Genomic DNA, 23274 nt, shown 5'->3' with positions numbered 1-23274 from the left:
AAATGAACATTTGTACAGTAAATTTATTTTTGTATGAATGTATCACATGTAAAGTGCAATCGTGCTTGTCCAATTACTGTTTTATACATTTCATATTTCTTGGGCCTGTTTCAGTGAGGAGGTTCAACCAACTCGGAGTTTACACTTGAACTCTGAGTTGATATACCGAGAGATTAAAAACTCTGAGTTTTCGGTTTCAGAATAGCGGATCTGAGTCGAGTTTAACAAACCTGCCATTTTGAAATGGAAAACCCAGAGTTTCTCTCAATTCCTGGGTAAAATACTCTGAGTTTTCACTTAACCTCCTTTCTGAAATGGGCCCCTTATGTTACCACAAATACTGTAAACGAACAAAAAAAACTAAACAAAAAAACTACAAAATAAACATCCATGAAAGAATATTTTTGGTGAATATCCTACCACTCTTGTTGGTCAGGCCAGAGATTACACTTCTTTCAATTGCTCTTCCACAAGCATGATGCTGCAGTTTAAAATTGTGAAAGTTCTTTATTCTCAAAAAATAATAATAAATAAAAGCTAGTGACTGTAATTATATCGTAAAAATATTCATTTACTTGTAAAAATAATTCATTTACTAACTTAGCAGACATTATAAACAATGTCAATATCAGATATTTATGGTATAAATATGTTTACAAATGATTGATAATTGAATAGACTGTTTTGAGTGTGATGGCTTACACAATGAAAAATGTACATTGCCTAGAAAAATAAATGAATAAATGAACATTTGTATTTATGCAGTACATTTATTTGTGTACAAATGTATTGCATGCAATGTGCAGTCTTGCTAGTCTAATTACTGTATTGTATAATTCATATTTCTTACGGTACCACAAATACACACACACACACATAAAAAAATCATCCATGAAAAAAACTATTTTTGGTGGACATCCTGTCGCTCTTGTTGGCCTTGTCAGAGATTAAGCTACTTCCAGTTGCTCCTCTACAAGCATGTTACTGCATGTAGTGTTTATGTTTTGGTGGCCTTGGCCAAATTATTGACACAATAACTATGTTTTGAAGCATGAATTAAATGTTTTGGGGGAGTAACTACATTTTGCAGACATGCAATAAAGTTCTGAAGTACCAGCAAACAGTTTTGAGATTTGCACTCACAGTTTAGAGAATGTTGAAAAATGTTTTAGAAAATGTGCCAAAGCAATCGAGAAAAACTGTAATTAGACCAGCACTTGATAATCACAGACAGGTGTGTTTGGTCAGGGTTGCAACTGAAATCTGCATGACGATAGCTCTCCAGGAAGAGGATTGGTGACCCCTGGCTTAAACGATGAAAAATGATTGAGAAGTTGTGAAGAGTTTGATAATTTAAATGAGAATTGAGTCATCAGTTTTGATCAACAAGCCATATGCAATTAGTTTACTACAGAAAATTTTACTGTTTTCACACATGAGTCAAAGCATTTACAGTTTGCTTAAATCAATAAGAAATGCAACTCTGAAGTGAACAATAAGCTAATTGTTCAGAAATCTAAACTTATTGTTTTGGAAAATTTTTTTTTTTTATCAAGAATTAAGCCAAAGCAAATGAGAAAAACTCATGTTATAAGTATATGTCATGTTTAAGTAATAAAACCTGTAGTGCATATAAAGTCCACTTAATGGTGGTTTACCTGTAGTGGGTTCTTGGTACTGATGGCGATGACCTGGTATTTGTAGTAACAGAGTTCACAGCTCCAGGATCCTCTCTCACTAATCCATTTAATAAGACAGGGCTCATGAGTGCAGCGCACAGAACCACTACAACGACATGGGCTCAGCAGCTCCCCCTACAGGACACAAGTCAGGTAGTTAAGTAAGAAATGAACAATTTAGATCTAAATTGCATTATTCAAAATGTCAACTCATCCATCCAATAAAATCTATTTCTTTTTTCTGGTGACATACTTATGCTGGACATTTCTAATCATGTTATTCTGAAACCCACTCCTGAAAGTTCACATTTATCTATTTCATTGTTACATTCTCAAAATCTAAAATCTCTCAAAAAACCTAAATTAACAACCAATACATAAAATAAGGTGCTTGTCCAACTCTTTTTCTTTCCCAGTAATCAGTTACACTCTAAAATATAAACTTTGATTTCATTAGGACTTCTCTGGTCAAATTTCATCAGTGAAATCTAGTCATTTCATTAGAAATGTACGTAACTGGAAGTCATGTATGAAAATTCCCAGAGCAGATTTTGTTTGTTTGAAAGAGGCCTTGTCCTTGTGTACAGTACACCATTAATCTTTTTCGTTTTAATGCTTTATTTTTTTGTTCACTGTATTTCTATGAGGGGAGTAAAGGTGTATGTATGGGCTTTGTCCAGTAAAGCTTCCATTAAAAATGTGCCGTGATTAACAAAGTCTTGATTACCAGATGGCATTTATTGTTTGCTTGCTTGCTTGCTTGCTTGATTGATTGACAGTGTTTCAAATCAAAACTAAAACTGTGTTTTACGAGAATATATACTAAAATATCAACCATTTTTTTTATTTAAAAATTTTTATAACAAATTGGGTTGTTTAAAATTAATTGCGAAATGCTGTTGTGTTAAAACAAAAACTATAGAATACGGAAGACATGTCACTCATATAGTTTTAAATGGGGAAAAGTGTAATGGTCAATATGGCGAATAAAGCCCCGCCTATTAGTACAGGAGCCAATCATCGATCGATATAGACTGACGTTTCTTCGGGGGAGAAACTCGGACCAGATGTGTCAGAACAAACGCACTGAAATCTCAGCGAATACTTACTTCACAGACATAGGAATTTTTCCAAAATAAAGCGTGAACTTTTAAATGAACCAAGTGCACTTAGAAAACAAAAGTTTTTTTTTGGTTTTGTAATCTGTATGTCTTTAACACAAAGTATAGTCCGTCCTGTCAAATGCACATCACATGACAGCAATAACTCAAATGCTCACAAATTTGTAAACAAAGAGTCGCTGTCATTTCTTGAGGAAATTCACCATCAAGACCAATTTGTGGATTACTTCAGAAAACCAGTGTGATCAGACAATCATTGTCCAGAAGATGATAATATGTAGAATAGCCATAAATGAGGTTGGTGTCGTGATCTTGTTCCTTTCGACTGCACATGCGCATTAGCTTGGGCAACCTGAAAAATATGCCAATTTTGTTTGATTTGGACGTTTAGAAACTAAACTTATGAGACTTTAGAAACTAAACTTATGAAACTAAACTCATGAGTTGTTAAGTTTATCGGTGATTCAAAATGTGTAATGTAATCTTAAGCTTGGCAAGGAGTGTTAAAGATTTTGATGTTTCCTTATTCAGACAGAATGCCCAAGCAGAGTGAAATGACTTGCCTTGAAGGGACTTTGGTAAAATTAGGACTGATGTATACATATTCATCAAAGTCAAATAAAACATTCATATATATTATGTTTTTTATTATTATATATTAAGTGGAAACCACATTAAATTTTACAATCATAACCAAAATTTCCCCTTCGGATGGGGAACTCCAATGCTATGTGGAAACTTCCACTATTGGGGGGGGGGGGGGGGGGGGGGGATTTCGTCAGAAGAATTTCGTCCAATCATCTGAAAGAGTATAAAAACGGGCCAATAAAATGCCAATGAGTTGGCAGCGTCAGCGTGCACAGCTGGCGTCAATGACAATCAGTCATGCTATAAAGACGCAGCCAGTGCCATGCTCGACATCCTTTTCGCTTTCAGAGCCTTTCACGAAGCTTCTGAGAGAGTCTTTGGGGTATCTCCAACCTGTGTCTACAGAGAGTGATCGAGAAGCAGCTTCTCCCGGTCCAGAGCGCGTATACGCAGTGGCAGATGGTCGAGCTGGGTATTTCTCTCTTGCCTGGCGTTCTTTGGGTCCGGTCCTCCAAGAACGGTTTGTATATAGGAAAAAAGCTTTCCTAAAAGAGCAACACGGTCGTGCAGCGCGTCTTTTTCAAGACATCACTCCGACCGTGCGTTTCTGGATGCGGTGGTTTCCTATCCCCGGATGATGGGCACGAGCACAGCGTTTCATGTCTGGGGGTCCAGCGTGTTAATGTGGTGCTCGCGGGCAGTACATGCCATCACTGATGTCATGTCTGTTGCGCAGTTGAGATCGCGGCTCGCTCTTGCAAAAGAGCCACCCACCCCAGTTGTCACCCGCACTGCGGTTGGCACTCGGGCAGATCTGAGGGTTTCAGTGGGAGTAAATCCGCCTCGGGCTGCGGACCTCTCGCTCATCCACGCGCTCCATCCAAGCTTCAGGTGAAGAGAAGCGCTCCGTCCTTGGATGGTCGCTCTCTCACCTGATGACACCGGGGGTCAATGTCCATCGCTGCATCGGAGGATGGGCTGTCATTGTCTGAGGATGCGAGCCCGCTCGCTCCCTCTCTCCGGGGTGGAGAGCGCGGCGTTGGCATCTAAAAAGCAGACATGATGGCCGTGCTTTCTCGGGCTGCTTCGGCCAGGGGTCTGGTGATGGTTTATCCCCCAGCCCCGCGGCCGGACCGAATAGATGGGTGTGATGTGGAGGATATAAGGAGGCAAGACCTTCAAAGCCTCCCGTCCCCTTCATCCCGGAAGTGCACAGTAAACTCACGCAGGTTCGACGAGGATTCGAACCCGCTCGCTCCCTCCGGAAGCAGACTTTGTGGCTGTGCTTCCCCAGGCTGCTTCGGCCGTGGCTCTGTAGATGGTTTATCCCCCAGCCCCACGGCCAGACCGATTAGAGGGGTGTAATGTGGAGGATGAAGGCGAGACCTTCTAAGCCTCCCCATCCCCTTCTTCCTGGATGGGCACAGTAGACTCACGCAGTGTGCTGCGTGCGCCTTCCCCCTCACCATGCACGCTATGGCCACCTACCAGCGTTACCAAGAGCATATTCTATCCGGATGGGGGGTATACGCTCCCGCTGCATGTCTCAGCTCGCTCGCCGTCTGCTCCTCTGGAGTCATACGTGGCTGAAGTCGCTGCTTGCTATTCACACCCCGGATGGGCTCAACCGTGCGGCCAACGAGCTCTAATGGCAGCTCCTTCCCCGGGAGAATGGCGACTCCACCCCGAGTCTCGGGGCATGTGTAAGTATGCACTTCTCCCAGTGAGCCTACTCGCGCAGATTCTGTGTAAGGTCAGGGAGGACGAGGAGCAGGTCTTGCTAGTTGCGCCCCCTGGCCCAACCGGACCTGGATATCAGAACTCTCCCTCCTCGCGACGCCCCCCCCCCCCCCCCTGGCGAGTCCCTTTGAGAGAGGACCTACTCTCTCAGGGACAGGGCACCATCTGGCACCCTCACTCAGTTCTGTGGAACCTCCACATGTGGTCCATAAGACGCGACGAGGAAGACTTAGGTAACCTACCGTAGGCGGTGGTTAATACCATCGCTCAGGCTAGTGCACCCTCTACGAGGCATGCCTACGCCCTGAAGTGGAGTCTATTCACTGAGTGGTGCGCTTCTCGCCGAGAAGACCCCCGATCTTGCCAGATCAGTGTTGTGCTTTCTTTCCTTCAAGACAGGTGGAGCGAAGGCTGTCGCGCTCCACACTGAGGGTTTACGTGGCCACCATCTCCGCTCATCATGATGCATGGATGGCGGCACCGTGGGGAGGCATAACCTCATCATCCGGTTCCTCAGAGGTGCGAGGCGGATGTTTCCACCCCGCCCCCCTCTCATGCCCTCTTGAGATCTCGCGGTAGTGCTACGAGCCTACGTGGGGATCCCTTCGAACCACTCGACTCGGTATCCTTGAGATTTCTGTCCTTGAAGACAGCTCTGCTGGTCGCGTTGGCATCGGTTAAGAGGGTTGGGTACCTGGAGGCATTTTCGGTCAGTGACTCGTGCCTAGAATTCAGGCCGGCCTACTCTCACGTTGTCCTGAGACCCCGGCCCGGCTATGTGCCCAAGGTTCCTACCACGCCGTTTAAGGATCAGCTAGTGAGCCTGCAAGCGCTGCCCGCGGAGGAGGCAGACCCAGCCCTTTCATTGTTGTGTCCTGTTCGCACTTTGCGAATATATGTGGACCACACTCAGAGCCTTAGACCAGCTCTTTGTCTGTTACAGTGGTCGGCAGATGGGAAGTGCCGTATCTAAACAGAGGTTGGCCCACTGGATAGTGGATGCCATCTCCCTCGCTTTTCAAGCCAGGGTGAGCCGTGTCCCCCGGGGGTGAGAGTGCACTCCACTAAGGAGCATCGCATCCTCCTGGGCGTTAGCACGCGGCGCCTCTCTGACAGACATTTGTAGAGCTACGGGTTGGGTGACACCCAATACATTTGCAAGGTTACAATCTGCGAGTGGAGCCGGTTTCCTCAAGGGTATTAGGTAACCCTTGGTGATTGAGGAAACGATTCGGTTGAGGTGTCGAAATACACTTGCTGCGCTACTCTCCCTAACCCGGAGATACGTGCGCTTTTTCAGCTTTGTCAGTTTAGTTCCCCATTTTTTGGCGAACCCTGCACAGTTCCTCCGAGGCCCCCAGCACCTGACTCAGCGGAGGAGTCAGGTGTTGGCCCGTTACGTTGTTGGCATGCCCGCTGGTCAGCCCACGTTCTGGGTAATGGTGCCTGCTATGCGTGATCCCCGCTGGCGATCCCATACGTTCACTCAGCCACGGTATAGTCCCCCCTTCTAGGGCAGGCTCATGTCTTCCCTCCCCGCTAACCATCCTTATGCAAGGACTCCCCATCTCTGGGCTAGTCCATAGGTTGTCACCACGTCTCCCCTCTGGGTAACAGGTGAGCTCCGCAGCGTCCTCCCTATCGGGACTGAACGCTTTTCCAACGTACTGTCGTATCAAAACCTATTTTACTGGGTTATTGCGACTCCTCGAAAAATATAACTGTTCCTGAACAGGTAAGTGAGGGCCAGGGGACACGTTGGAAGACTGTGTCTCGGGGCGTTGTAGGTGCGCTCGCTCTACTGCGTGGCACACCCTTCGCCAGGGACGCAGTAAGGTCTTTCGTTGTGGCGTTTTCCATAGATTTCCCCGTAGTGGAAGTTTCCACATAGCATTGGAGTTCCCCATCCGAAAGGGAACGCTACGGTTACTAAAGTAACCCTTCGTTCCCCGTGGGGGGGAACGGAAATGCTTTGTTCCTTCGCCACAACGATTGTCCCTTAGCTGTTGATCGTGAAAGTCTCTTCAGCTAGAAAAGGATGTCGAGCATGGCACTGGCTGCGTCTTTATAGCATGACTGATTGTCATTGATGCCAGCTGTGCACGCTGATGCTGCCAACTCATTGGCATTTCATTGGCCCATTTTTATACTCTTTCAGATGATTGGTTTCTGATGAAATCCCCCCTCCCCCCATAGTGGAAGTTTCCACATAGCATTTCCGTTCCCCCCTCGGGGAACGAAGGGTTACGCTACTTACCGTAGCGTTTCTCTAATTCTTACAAACATTGAAATAAATATAATATTTGTTGTTCTAAACATTTTAATTTTTAATTAATTTTTTTTAAATTTAAATTTTAAAACACGCTCATCATAAAAGTGCTATATTCAAATCATTGTGTGACTTGCATTTGTAATGTATTCTAACAAATGAATAGATCCAGAGTAAAAAATGTGTTACATTATTGACCCATCCATTAGTAGTGCAAATTATTAATGGGGTGCAATACTAGAAACATGACCTTAGTCACCTTCATTAAAACCAAACCCATGAGACATTCATTTGGGAAAGATGGGTTAACGGCATCGCTTGCCATGTTAAAAAAACTAGTAAGTAAGTAAGTAGGTAAGTAAGTAACTAAGTAAGTAAGTAAGTAAGTAAGTAAGTAAGTAAGTAAGTAAAAATGTAAAAAGCAATTTGACTCAATAATAAAATCTTTTTCAGCAGCCAAAAGGTTGTAATTTAAATGAGTGCAGCTTTACGTTCCATGTGAATTATGTATAAACAGAGACAACATACCTCCAGCTTCAAAATCACATGTTCCACTCCAGGCTCATACATTATAAGTGCTGCATGTCAAAATATATTCACAGAAGCCTCACAGCGGTATTTACAATATTTCAAAACATTGCACGTCTCAAATGTGCCTCTGAGGTTTGTGTGGGTGACAACTAGTTGCCTATAATCCAGTGTGTTTATTCTGAGCTCATTTAACCAGTGCAAAGTACGGTACTTCTGAAAGTACCCCATTCTGATTCTGTCAAAATTAGAGAATTAACTACACATGTGCAAACATTTGCCACAGCAAGTTCCTTTAATTAACACCATTACTTTTTGTATGGAACCATACACAATACTGCCATCTATCATTTGGCCTCACAAGCACACATACATATATCCACACATCACACACCATAATGAGGGATGATCAGATAAAAGCATCTGTTGGGTCCCTGGCAACAGTGTGCTGGGACTTGCTCACTGATTGGAGCAGAGTCAAACCAATCCCTATGGCACTGATAGAAATTACCTTCCTGTGCTGATCAGATTTGGTCTCTTTTATATTGCTTCAGTTTAGCATCTAGAAAAGGGGACTCAATTTCCATCAGCATAAAGTATTAATTATCTACCCAGTGCGGTCTCAGAGCATATTTAGCGGGATATCAGAATGGCAGCTCAACTTCCCTTTGAATTTTGCAGGTTAAGAAAACCCATATTACTTTGCCTTGAAGCTCTCAGAAGCCGCAACGAGTGTTTTTTTTTTCAGCAAACAACTTCATGTCCTTCACAGAACTGTCATATTCATGTAGCCCAACATGCATACAGTTATAACCAACTATTTACCATGCATTTCTTCATAAACTAATGAAAAAAGCACTCATATATAATAGACTTGGGCGGTATCCAAATTTTGTGGTGGGAGATGATGTGTACACAAACAGAAGAGCATGTGTCCTTTCAGCAGAGGTTGTGTTTTTTTTCGAGACCAAGTCACTTGGTCAGCGACTTGCCATCTTACCTCACCTGTCTCTCTCTCCTCCACACTGTCCCGTGATGACAATCACGCATACGCATTTTTAGGCATTAAATCTAATATTTAATACTTAATATCCTATGTGAATTATTTTTTATGACGGTACAACGGTATTGAAACTGATACCGTTGCTATTTTTAGTTCCTGCGGTATACCATATTACCGCCCAAGCCTAATATAAACTGTACACACATATACATATATATATATATATATATATATATATATATATATATATATATATATATATATATATATATATATATATATATATATATACACATATATATATATATATATATATATATATATATATATATATATATATATATATATATATATGAAGAGTTTAGATGCAAAAACATCTAAATGCCTTTTGATATTTTCTTCTAAAATTTGCATTTTTCTCTGATTCCTGTGTGTGGCTCAATAATTTTACTGTTATAGTGATAAATAAATGATATTCATTGACTTTAAAGTGAAATAACAGAATATAAACATAAGTGAAAATGCTCATTTAAGAAGAAAATTTCAGAAGGCATTTTGAGGTTTTTGCATCTGAACTCTTCATATATACAGTTGAAGTCAGAATTATTTATTTTTCCCCAATTTCTGTTTAACAAAGAAAATATTTTCTAAATACATTTCTAAACAATAGTTTTAATAATTCATCTCTGATAAATGATTTATTTTATCTTTGCCATGATGACAGAACATAATATTTTACTAGATATTTTTCAAGACACTTCTAAAGGCTTAACTAGGCAGGTTAGGGTATTTAGGCAAGTTATTGTATAACGATGGTTTGTTTTGAAGACTATCGAAAAAAGTACAGCTTAAAGGGGCTAATAATTTTGACCTTAAAATGCATTTAAAAAAAATATTCTAGCCGAAATAAAACAAATAAGGCTTTCTCCAGAAGAAAAAATATTATCAGACATACTGTGAAAATTTCCTTGCTCTGTTAAACATTTTTAAAGTATTAAAAAAAAAGAATTCAAAGGGGGTTTAATAATTCTGATTTTAACTTTATATTAAAGTATTATTATTATTATTAGATTATATTATTATATATTATTAAATAATGTTCACACATTTATTAATTAATTGTGATTTTTGTGTGATGTAAGATGTGGTGAGGTAAATATTGTTCTGGAAAACACTAGTAAATCTATGATTTATTAGGACTTTGATTGAATTTTTATCAAGCTATCATGATTATATTTCTAGTCCACTGGTCACAACTGACAGCTGAACTCAGAAACAAGAAAATAAAATAAGTAAATACATAAATTTGAAAGTAATGGAGTGGTGCCTGTCCAAATCAGTCAGCAGAATGCCAGGGTTTCCCTTACTGTGCACATCAATGCTGTTTATGTTCAGGTTCAGCTGGGTTAGAAAACAAATGCAGTGGGTTCAGGTATGACTCAGGTCTAATATTATCAGGTCAGTCCATTCTATTGGAACAGCAGAGAGGTTTAGGTGCAAGCAATATTTCTCTGAAATCTACTCTCAGTGTGCTGTCATTATGACAAACAAAGTGTAGATGGAAATTTGCTTCTTTGACTGTACAGAATTTTCATGATAATGCATCATGTTGAAATGATCCACAGTTTTGGTCATTATACAGGGAACACTCTTTGATTTTATTAAGACTTTTTTCAACTGGCATTAAAACATGTTGTACAGTTAATGTAATTTCATTGCAGGGCAATTAATGAAAATGCATTAGAAAAATTAAATCTGAGGCTTTGGGTCATTTGCCTTGAACCAGGGGCGTCCAAACTCAGTCCTGGAGGGCTGGTGTCCTGCAGATTTTAGCTCCAACTTGCCTCAACACACCTGTATGGATGTTTCTAGAAGCCTAGTAAGAGCTTGATTAGCTAGCCCAGGTGTGTCTGATTGGGGTTGGAACTAAACTTTGCAGGACATGGGCCCTCCAGGACAGAGGCTGTTTCTCAATTCCAAGAATGTAGAGAACGGACTAGTGTTCTTGTGAAGACGGGTCTTGCCAGGTTACCTTGGAAGAACGAATTCGGGAGACCCCGAGAACAGAGAACACGTCCTGTGAGAAATAAGATGATGCCTTCTTCCTGACAGTCATGTGACCTTTACGCGTCTTAAACAGAAAATTATTTAAACATTACAGCATTCATACAATGACTTATTGTTTTTCGCCTTTTGAAAATATATACTCTGCATAAAAACTTTACAAATACATGTTGCAACATACAAAATAAAACAGATTTTAATATGAATTTCAGGAAATAAACACCCTTAATGTGTTTATGCCTTTATTAAGATTTTCATGGTAATGTTTATATTCACCGTTTCACTTAGGGAAACTCCTGAGATAAATAAGCTATATCTCTGAACTTTAATGATAAATCTATATAAAATGTTGCGCTTCCCACCTCCAGTTGCAATGGCTTCTGGGACTTCTAGAGCGAGTTCAGTGCTCAAGTCTGCATCTATGCATTCTCAATATCAAGAAGACATCTGGGAAGTTTCACGCATCCTCTGTTCTTGCAGTCTTGAGTATTGGAACTGAACTTTGGCAGTTGATGATAACGTTACATGAGGACACAAGGGTGCAAGATCGCTGAAGAATGCATATTGAGAAACAGCAGAGTTTGGGCACCCCTGCCTTACACAGTGCAACACATTGTCTTCACAAAGAGTTAATTACGTTGCTGATTGTAGCCTGTGAAATGTTGGTCCACTCCTCTTCAATGGCTGTGTGAAGTTGTTGGAAATTGGCAGAAACTGGACCCTTCGTATACATATCACTGATCAAAAATATCCCAAACATTATCAATGACATGTCTGGTGAGTGTTTTGGCTATGCAAGATCTGGGATGCTTTTAGGAATTGTGTAAAGATACCAAAATCCATCCATCCATCCAACCATTCATCCATCCATCCATCCATTTAGGTATCTATTTCTTTTCTCCTTTTATTATTTAGTTATGCTACATTTTTTAAAGAAAAATGAAATCCAGAGTTTATCTGCATGATAGATATTTACATGACAGGGCAGGATTACGGAATCACACTTATGACAGAAAAATGCAGAGCTACAGTTATTTTCTTGCTTGTGATGAATAAACTACACATGTAAAGCATGCAGTGCTAACCTTGGATTGGGTTTCCCTTTTTTTCACTTGTATTGCATGGCTTTTTCACTAGAATGTTACCTCTGTTGACTTAAACAATAAACACTTTCTTAATAAGACAATGCCTGAAATGTTGGGACCAGAGGTTAAATACAGCCTGTCATTCATCTTTTATGGCCTTCCAACTGATTTCAATGAAATTGCAGTGCTGTTCGATCCAACAGTGCATCAAGGTCATCAATTAGCGGACTGTGGTCCATATCCAGACTGGTGTGCCCTTGTTTAATACTTTTTCTGGCCATAGTTCAGATTTACTAGTGTCCTCAAATAAGTTTTGACCAGCATATTTGATTGCATCTTTATCTAATAAAATTTATGCAAATTATTCAGCCCTGGACAATAAATATCAAAGACATAAAGATAACAAACTGCTGTGGATAACATGACAAGTGTCATATTCAATAAAAGAGATATCCATGAAGATGGCTATACCTTCAAACAACAGTGAACAGAAGAGTTTGCTTCAGGTAAAAAAAAAAAAAAGGCGTCTCATTTGTTCTAATTAATATTAAAATTGTTTTACTGTAACATAGTGAATCTCTTATGGTTTGATATAAAAGTCTGTGTCAAATCAAAATTTACAATGTTTATTTTGCCAGCACACATTTGTAATGCCACGCCAGCATAGGGAGTCCTCGCCCAACTACTGACTCAGCTCTGCTCCCTCTGCAGTCACTTACTGTTTGTGCTGTATTTCAGTGAGAGCTTAGGCCATGCTTCTTTGCGAAAAATTGCCAGTTTACCTGCCTTACTAAGCATTGTTCCAAGTGACTTTCATGACTGCTTTATCCTGTGTATGAACCTGCCTGCTTTGATCACGTATGTTCTCTGTCTTTGCCCTCTTGCTCTGTGTTGGACTGATTGTTGTGACATTGAACTTCTGCCTGCACTCTTACTATGTCTTCTGGATTTGCCCCTGTGTTTGTTGATTGAATTGGACTACTTATATGTTGCAGATTCTCCACCTGTTTACTTGTTGATGTCTTTGCCTAACCTCTTTAATAAACTTGTGCATATGGATTCTAACAAAGCCTCAGCCTCCTCGTTACAGAATACTTCACCTACCATAAATCCAGCGGAAGTCTCAAGCCTGCAAGCTATTGTTGCGAACCAGGGTGAAGTGTTAAAGGGCTAACAAGAGCAATTACTACAGCTACAGTCAATAAACGAGCATCTGACGCACTACATCCAATCATTGCCTCCGACCACGGTGAAAACGGTAAGCTTTGCTATTCCTGAAAAATTTAATGGCACTGCTGAACAATGTAAATGTTTTCTCTGTCAAGTAAAAATTTATATGGAGCACCAGGGAGAGAAATTTGATTCTGAAGAGAAGAAATGTGCATTCATGATGACTGTTAACTGGGAGAGCTATTGACTGGGCCGCAGCAGTTTGGGACTCTGATTCTGAGCTAAAAACTTCATTGGACTACTTTATGCAACAGATCCATGATGTTTTTGAGTACTTAGATGGAGGAAAAGGAGTATCTACTCAATTAATGAACCTTAAGCAAGGAAATTAATCGGCTGCAGATTATGCGATTGAATTCAGAACCATTGCTGCTCAAAGTGGATGGAATAATGTGGCTTTGAAAGCTATGTTTCATCGCAGCCTGAAGGTGGATCTTCAAACTGAGTTGGCTTGTAAAGGTGATGAGTTATCTTTTCCTGAATTCATCAAGTTAATCATTAAAATAGATAACCTCATGAGACAAGCACCTCGACGTAGAGTAGACCCAACTTTTCAGAATGTAATGCAATCAATGCAGTCAACTGAATTAATCATCAAGAAGAGCCAATGCAGATTAACTCTTCCCGTCTGTCTGAGGAAGAGAGGGAACGATGTCGCCACTTCAAGTTTTGTTTTTACTGTGGTGAGACGGGGCAGGATGTCCCCATAAAGCATGTAATCCACCAAGGGTAAATATGGATCACTTCTTTATCCTTAGCAATAAGTCGTTCACGCTACCAGTATCCTTTCAAACTGTTGATGTCTGTTTTATTCTAACCACGAAGATCGACTCATCAGCTGGAGCTGCACTTAATATCATCAGCAAATACATCATTGATTAGTACGATTTTCCCATTCAAGCTTGCGTTCCACCCATTAAGATCAAGTCCACTGATGATGCGTTGATTGAAAGTGGAATTACCCACTAAACACAAACTCTCACTCTCAAAGTAGGAGCTCTGCACCAAGAATCCATTACCTTCTATGTTGTTGATTACCCCCAAGTATGAATTAGTCTTGGGTTACCCATGGCTACATATCCACGGTCCAGAATTGTCATGGCATTCAGGAGAATTAACTCGCTGGTCTACATTCTGCCTAGAGAGATGCATCCACATTAAACCACAGCCATGTCTGACGACCAGCATAGAGAGACCTGACACCCACAAACCCCCACAACTACCCACAGTAGTTATTCCAGCGTGTTATCAAGATTTATTTGAAGTATTCAGAATAACCAAGGCTACTCAGCTCCCTCCACATCGCCCCAGGGACTGTGCAACAGATTTACTACTACCCAATGCCATGCAGCCTAAGTCCTGGGTTTATCCTCTCTCTCCTAAGGAAAACCAGGTCATGGACGAATATATAGATGAAGCTCTGGACTCTGGTCTCATCCGTCCCTCTACGTCACCAGCTGCAGCTGGATTCTTCTTTGTTGAGAAGATGAAGGCCTTAGACAATGTATTGATTACAGAGGCTTGAATAATGTCACAGTCAAATTTCGCTATCCTCTCCCATTAGTTCCCTCTGCCCTTGAACAGCTACGCAAAGCCACAATATACACCAAACCTGACCTAAGAAATGCCTACAATCTGATTAGAATCCGTGCAGGGGACGAATGGAAAATGGCATTTATCCCCACCAGGGGGGCACTATGAATATCAAGCCATGGTCTATGGACTGGCAAATGCTCTGGCTGCCTTTCAGTCATTTATTAATAAGATCTTCAAAGATCTAATCAACAAGTACGTTGTCACCTACATTGATGACATCTTGATTTATTCCAAGCACAAGACAGATCATGTAAATCATGTCTGAGAGATGCTTTCAAGATTACTGAATAATCAACTGAATGTCAAAGTGGAAAAATGTGAGTTTCATGTCAAGCAAACTTCATTCTTGGGCTATTACATCAGTCATAATGGAGTAAGAATGGATAAAGAAAATTAAAGTAGTCACGGAATGACCAGTACCCACCACAATTAAGGAACTTCAGCAATACCTGGGGTTTGCAAATTTCTACCAGAGGTTCATAAGAAATTACAGTACGATAGCTTCCCCCCTGACGTCATTACAAAAGGGAAAACCTACGAAACTGAAGTGGTCTGAGGAGGCTAACCAAGCATTCAATGAGTTGAAGAAAAGATTCACCACAGCTCCAATTTTGAAACATCCTGACCATTGGAGATGGATGCCTCCGATCTGGGCATCAGAGCAGTACTGTCACAGTGGCACGGAACACCAGGTAAACTGCACCCATGTGCGATCTTTTCCAGGAAGTTAACATCAGCAGAGCGCAATTATGACGTAGGAAATAAGGAACTACTTTTTATGAAGGAGGCTATTGAAGAATGGAGGCATTGGCTAAAGGGAGCCATACTCCCTTTCCCAATCATCAAGGATCACAAAAATCTGGAATACATTAAGAGTGCTAAACGTCAAAACCCCAGACAAGCCCATATAAATTGGGCCCTATTCTTCACCAGGTACCAGTTTACAGTCACGTACAGACTAGGAAGTAAGAACTGCAAGGCAGATGCTCTTTCCAGACGTCACAACTCCCCCACTAACAACAATAACTTCCAAGAAACCATACTCCCTCCTACAGTAGTTATTGCTCCAGTATCATGGGACATTATGGAGGAAATCCAATGTGAGCACCAAAACGAAGCTTCACCGCTGCAGTGTCTACACAACATAACCTACGTACCCACCGTCAAAGAGTTATGCAATAAGTCCATACATCTATTTGTGCAGGTCATCCAGGTATATCACGCTCTGTCCACCTAGTCACCACCATAACAAATTATGTCAAGTCATGCCAAGTCTGCGCCCAGTCGAAAACACCCAAAGAACTTTCTTCTAGACTCCTAAAGCTATTACCCATCCCACAACGACCATGGTCTCATCTGTCAATCGATTTCATAACTGGCTTTCCTCCATTGAACAACTTCACCACCATTCTGGTCATAATAGACCGTTTCTCCAAGTCATGTCGTCTGGTCCCATTACCAAGTCTACCCACAGCCATGGAAACCGCTCAAGCCCTCTTTTAGCTAGCATGTATTCAGAACCTATGGACTACCAAAGGACGTTGTGAGTGATCGGGGCACACAGTTTACCTCACAAGTCTGGAGGGCCTTCTGTCAGCAGCTGGACATCAATGTGAGCCTCACGTCCGGATATCCTCCCCAAGCCAATGGCCAAGTAGAACGTCTTAACCAGGAAATAGGTAGATACCTCAGGACTTACTGCAGCAGAGAACAACATCGCTGGTCTGAGATCCTCCCTTGGGCTGAATATGCACAAAAAGCATTGACACACTCATCAACAGGGCTTGCCCCCTTCCAGTGCATCTTGGGATTTCAGCCTCCTTTGTTCCCGTGGTCTGGTTAGCCTTCTGCAGTTACAGCGGTCGATGAATGTATTGGCGTAGTGAGAGGGTGTGGGACTGTGCCCATGTCAGGCTCCAGCAGGCCGTAAGAACACAGGAGTTCCAGGCCAATCGCTAACGTCGTCCATATCCTCCTTACTAACCAGGACAGCGGGTCTGGCTCTCTACAAGGGACATCAAGCTACAGCTACCCAGCAGGAAGCTCAGTCCAAGGTACGTGGCTCCTTTCAAGATCATTAAACAAATCAATGAAGTGACATACACGTTGGAGCTTCCTGATAACTACTATATTTCTCCTTCCTTCCATGTATCCCTGCTCAAAACGGTCCACCCGGAGGCTGACCCTGGCCAGGAGGCCCCAGAACCACCCCCGCCATTGGACATTGATGGAAACCTGGCATATAGGGCAAACGTATTACTGGACTCGAGACGAAGAGGGGGTCACCTCCAATATCTAGTGGACTGGGAAGGATTCGGACCTGAGGAGAGATCATGGGTTTCTGTCAAGGACATTCTCAACCCTTCCCTCAGAGGAGTTTCATCGAGCCAGGCCCGACCGAACAGCTCCCAGACCGCGGGGGCACCCACGTCAAGCTCCAGGAGTCTCTCCTAGAGGAGGGGGGAGGGGTTCTGAGTCACTCGACTACTGACTCAGCTCCACTCTCTCTGCAGTCACTTCTTGTTTGTGCTGTATTTGAGCGAGAGCTCAGGCCAAAATTCTATGCACTCTATCTATTCATTTGTTCACAATCAGATCACACCAGAAAAAAAGTCTAAAATAACATCATAATACAATAATAAACTGATTCTCGCAAAATGTAAAAGCACAAACTACTCCCTCATTTTAGTAGCACTCTTCGGGCTTTTCTTTCAAAATCATTCAGTGTACCTGGTGTTATTTATGGCTTTGCGCATTCTTAATTAGTCCTAACCCCAGTCCTAGCCACTCATTTTTCTGTCGCACCTAACTTTTCCATCCTCTCTCCTTTGTCAGTTGTTTAATTCTGTTAGCTAGTCACTAATCCATCACCACACAATGTTTTCTTTCTTCCTTTTTTTTCATAGGATTGACTCTGCCGAGTTCTATGGCAGCCGCAGGGTGCAAAAAATCCAAAATTCCAAAACAAAAATAAGCCGGAAACAACAAATTACTGCTGACATGCATAAGAAAAAAATAAATTTATTGTGGCCACATTCATTCATTCATTTTCTTTTCAGCTTACGTTTTACGCAGTGGAAGCCCTTCCAGGTGCAACTCAACACCAGGAAACACCCATACACCCTTACATTCACACATACACTATGACCATTTTAGCTTATTCAGTTCACCTATAGCACGTCTTTGGACATGTCTATGCTGGTGGGGGAAACTGGAGCAACCAGAGGAAACCCACGTGAACACGAGAACGAGAACATGCAAACTCTACACTGCCAAATGTCAACTGACCCAGTCGGGGCTCAAACCAACAACCTTCTTGCTATAAGACGATCGTGCTACCCACTACACCACTGATCAGAACATATGAATCAACATGGAAGAACAAAAGCCTTAACTTTTTCTGAAAATCACATGCTAATTCACTTTAATAGAACCAAAGCTAAATTTAATTTACTCTAATATTTTTCCTGCTCATTACTGTGAAATTGTTTTGACACAAACAGTGTTGTAAAAAGTACAGTACAAATAGGCTTGCCCTAAGAATAAAGGTGAGGGTCTTAAAGTCATGTTCATGTCTTGTGGTGTTTGGTTTTGTTTTTCATTACCATGTTTGTTTAAATACAAAGTACAAATGAAATCAAAACTAACAATATCATTTTGTTAGCTCACATTGCTAGTTTTGTGGTGAACAAATCTTTATCTTTATCAGATTTATGCAAATTATTCAGCCTTGGACAATGATTATCAAAGACAAATACGTAACAAGCTCCTGTGGATAACATGACAAGTGTCATATTCAATGAAAGAGAAATCCATGAAGACGATTGAGCCTTCGTAAATAATAGCTCATCTAAAACCCATTACCTGACTTTCTAATTAAAATGCCTACTTTACTACATTCATTCAGCTCGCAGTAGAAAAAACAAGCCAAGCCCACTGTTTTCTTATTTAATATTCCGTTTCTCTAGGAACTGCATCACAATTCGAAAAAAAAAAAAGTTGCAACTTCTGGTTCAGGGTGGGTAGTGCTGTTACCTCACATCAAGAAGGTTGCTGGTTCAAGCCTCGGCTGGGTCAATTGGCATTTCTGTGTTGAGTTTGCATGTTTTCCCCGTGCTGGCATGGGTTTCCTCTGGGTGCTCCAGTTTCCCCCACAAGTCCAAAGATATGCGGTACAGGTGAATTGGGTAAGCTAAATTGTCTGAAATGTTTGTGTGTGAATGAGAGTGTTTGGGTGTTTCCCATTACTGGGTTGCAGCTGGAAGGGCATCTGTTGCGTAAAACATATGCTGGATAAGTTGGCAGTTCATTCTGCTGTGGCGACCCATGATTATTAAAGGTACTAAGCTGAAAAGAATATTAATTAATGAACTTCTATTTCATGTTGACTAAATGTTAAGATTAAATAATTCCTTTGCAAAATATCTGTTCCTTTACAAGTTTTCTGGCCCCAACAAGAAAGTTGTTGAAGAGCCAAGACTTAAGGTCATATCAGCATGTCTGCAGACCTTTTTATAAAAACTAGACTGTGTTCCATTGTAGACTTGGGCCAGACTATTCAAGGCTGGTGTATTGGTTAAGAAAACATGATCAAAACATTTGTTTCTTTGAATTCTCCCATTTAGAGTTGACCTTTACTATGCTTTAGTAAAAGTGCATTTTAAAGTCTAAATTAGGTTACACAATATTGGCCATTTAATCACAGAAATGTTAACGCATAACATTTCATTTCCTTTCCTTTCAGAGCAAAGTTCAGTGCAAATAGCTCAACGTGTTAATAAATATGACAAAAATTATACAATTTGCATTAATTAATTTAGTAATAACCAATAGTTGTTACACTTTAAAAAATAAGTCTGGGAATGCCAGCTTTCACTGTATATTATAATATTTGATATTTATTCACTTCTAAAACTACATTTAAAGGTCCCATGAAATTAGATGTTAGTATCAGTGTTGTTAGTTTTTAAGACATCTATAAGCTAATGTGCCCCAAAATTTGCGATATAAAACCAACATAAACATGTTAAGCTTTTAGTTTGTCACTTCTGCCAAAATGAATCAACGTTTTTATTCACATCACTTCATACTTCAGTTTCTCACCACATCATAACCAATCAAATGCTCTTTAGTATCTGATATGCCCCGCCCCTTTCATGTTTTACCCATGTTTGCATGGGTTTTCTCCAGGTGCTCCGGTTTCCCCTATAAGTCCATTGGCGTGTGGTATAGGTGAATTGGGTGAGCTAAATTGTCTGTAGTGTATATGTGTAAATGAGTATGTATGGATGTTTCCCAGTGATGGGTTGCAGCTGGAAGGGCATCCGCTGCGTAAAACATATATGCTGGATAAGTTGACAGTTCATTCTGCTTTGGCGAGCCCTGATTAATAAAGTGATTAAGCAAAAAAGAAAATGAATTAATGAATGAATTACTTCAGATGTCCCAAAGATCTGACAATTTTTCACTCTATACTGAAAATTGACTGTGGCTTTTTTTTCTTATATAGACCCCAACCTGCCATTTTTTTGCAGAGTATTTAGTATTTAGTCATCCATTATCCTGCATTTTATTGTCTGAATGTATAGCGTTATTCTATCACAACTGTCTTTATCATAACATAATTTTATACACCAGTCCAGATCCACTGTTTAGGGTTGACATTTCTAATTTTTTTCTTTGTGATCTACTTGATTTATTCAAGTCCTCTGACACAAGTGATGGAAACACAGATTGTTCATGTGTGTCGACTCCTGTACAGGCACATAATGGCTCATAACACACACATGAATGGCCACACATCTCACATTCACTCACACATCACTTTTCTGCTCATAACACCTACTGCAATTCAATGGGGCAACTGATCAGGTGTAATTTGACAAAATAAAAAATTCTCTCTCTTCCCCAGAACTCAGAACTAGTTACAAACCACCTCCAACTAATGCACTATTGTTCTCATTTATAGCAATCCATTTTTTTTCATTTTAGAAAAAAAGATATGTACTTCTCATCAAGGTCGAGGCAGTTAAGTAGTGCATTTTGAGTATGAGCTTCAAGATCATTCACATAAATACATCATAAAAATATCTTTAAGAAAAGAGGAGGAGGAGGAGGGTTGTGAAAAGGCTACATTTTATCGTAACAAAAAATGCTAGATAAATAAATTTGAAGTATTAATAATTAAGCTGATTTATTTTTTAAATGACACTCATATGTGGGGTTTTGTCAATGATTTCTATAAGAAATCTCCATTGCCGTATTTCCATATCAACTGATCCGCAAAAAAGTTTCGCAGAAATATATTGAAAATTAAATTAAATTAAATTAAATTAAATTACATTTCTATTTTTATATGAGAATAGGTTATTGTTAATGGTTTTGTTTTATTTACAGTAGTAAAAAAATATGGAATTTTCTCAATAATATTGGTAAAAGAAATGTCTTATTTCAATCCAATGCAAGCAAACAAATGAATATATGTATCAGGCATCACGGTGGCGCAGTGGGTAGCATGATTGCCTCACAGCAAGAAGGTCGCTGATTCGAGCCCCAGCTGGGGCATACACTAATTGGCCGTAGTGTATGTGTGTGAATGCAGGAGTGTATGGGTGTTTCCTAGTGTTGGGTTGCAGTTGGAAGGGCATCTGCTGCATGAAACATATGCTGGATAAGTTGCCGGTTCATTCCGCTGCGGCGACCCCTGATTAATAAAGGGACTAAGCTGAAAAAAATTAAAATAATAAAAATGTATTTATTATCACACACACACACACACACACATATACAGCTGAAGTCACAATTATTAGCCCCCATTTTTTCCCCCAATTTCTGTTTAACGGAGAAGATTTTTTTCAACACATTTCTAAACATAATAGTTTTAATAACTCATTTCTAATAACTGATTTCTTTTATCTTTGCCATGATGACAGTAAATAATATTTTACTAGATTTTTTCAAGACACTTCTATACAGCTTAAAGTGACATTTAAAGGCCTAACTAGGTTAATTAGGTTAACTAGGCAGGTTAGGGTAATTAGGCAAGTTATTGTATAACGAAGGTTTGTTTTGTAGACTATCTAAAAAATATATAGCTTAAAGGGGCTAACAATTTTGACGTTAAAATGGCTTTTAAAAAATTAAAAACTGCTTTTATTCTAGCCAAAATAAAACAAATAAGACTGTCTCCAGAAGAAAATTTTTTTATCAGACATATGAAAAATTCCTTGCTCTGTTAAACATCATCTGGGAAATATTTAAAAAAAAAATCAAAGGGGGCTAATAATTCTGAATTTACCTGTAAATTATTATACAGTACATAATTCAAGATTTATATATAGATGCAAGATAAATGCCAGAAACATTTAGACTGCATGAAAAGAAGAAGAGTGTTTCCAGATCTTCTTTTTGTCAAGGTTCCACCTCTCGCCTCCTCTCTGTCAGCCTTCGCTATCTCTGACACATTGGCAATGTGTGAACATTTAAACCCCAACTTCTGTAATGTGTTTCTATCTGTCCTGACAGCCTTGGCACTCTGCTATTGGTGTGGCTGTCATTCATATCCTTATGTGTTTTGAAGAAGTTTATTCTTCCATTAAATTAATGATACAGGCCCGAAATGATTTCAGGGTGATATCCGAGAGCAGGTGTCAACTTTCACTTAATAGAGTCGAGTTTCTATCTGTACTGAAGCACATCCAGGCACACATATGTCAGAATGTGAGGGTTCAGATATCTGTTATACATATATCTATTAGATTATATCCAAAATCATATGTATAAAGAGCATTATGGTTGCTGCATTATGGTTGCTGCTGATGCTGCCGCTGAACTCATGTGTGGGTGTATGTTGTGTCATTCAATGAAAGGATTTACACTAGTTACTATAACCATCTGATGAAAAGTACTTAATACAAAATGTTCTGTTAAGCAGTTAATACTAATAAGTATCATCACTGTCAGGCAGAATTCTTAGTTATCTGTATTTTAACTTTTTAAATTAGTGTTGTTATTGGTCACCTTTTATGTGTGTCGGTGGGTTTTGCAAATATTTAACCAATGAAAATGATTAAAAATAATTTATAACAAAACAATGCAACTTCACGGGATCATAGGCCATATAGATAAAAATAATAATACCATTTTTCTACTGTGTCCTTCTAACTATAGTACATCTGTCATGGTGCTGCAACATATAAAATGTAGAGCTGGTGGCATGACGGTATATATTGTTGCTGCAGAATAGATTTAATTTTATTCTCTGTATACCGCATCATGTAAATAAGTGAGTCAACTCAACTCAAATAACTCAAGTGCAATTTTCATGAGCCTGAGCTAGACAGCACTCATAGTAAGATCATGTCAGCAATCG

The 23274-nt window shown here is 40.1% G+C and overlaps 1 protein-coding gene across 1 annotated transcript in view; it reads right to left on the bottom strand.

Annotated features, from left to right (window-relative positions):
- Positions 1 to 23274, bottom strand: part of marchf4a (membrane-associated ring finger (C3HC4) 4a) — an 80605-nt gene that overhangs the window by 31611 nt on the left and 25720 nt on the right. Inside the window, exon 2 of the mRNA XM_056458649.1 lies at positions 1659 to 1814. Within this exon, the coding sequence (XP_056314624.1) occupies positions 1659 to 1814 (156 nt within the window). The remainder of the gene's footprint in view (positions 1 to 1658; positions 1815 to 23274) is intronic.

Source organism: Danio aesculapii, chromosome 1, assembly GCF_903798145.1.
Source record: "Danio aesculapii chromosome 1, fDanAes4.1, whole genome shotgun sequence".
NCBI lineage: Eukaryota > Metazoa > Chordata > Actinopteri > Cypriniformes > Danionidae > Danio > Danio aesculapii.
This window is presented reverse-complemented; position numbering and strand designations above follow the sequence as displayed.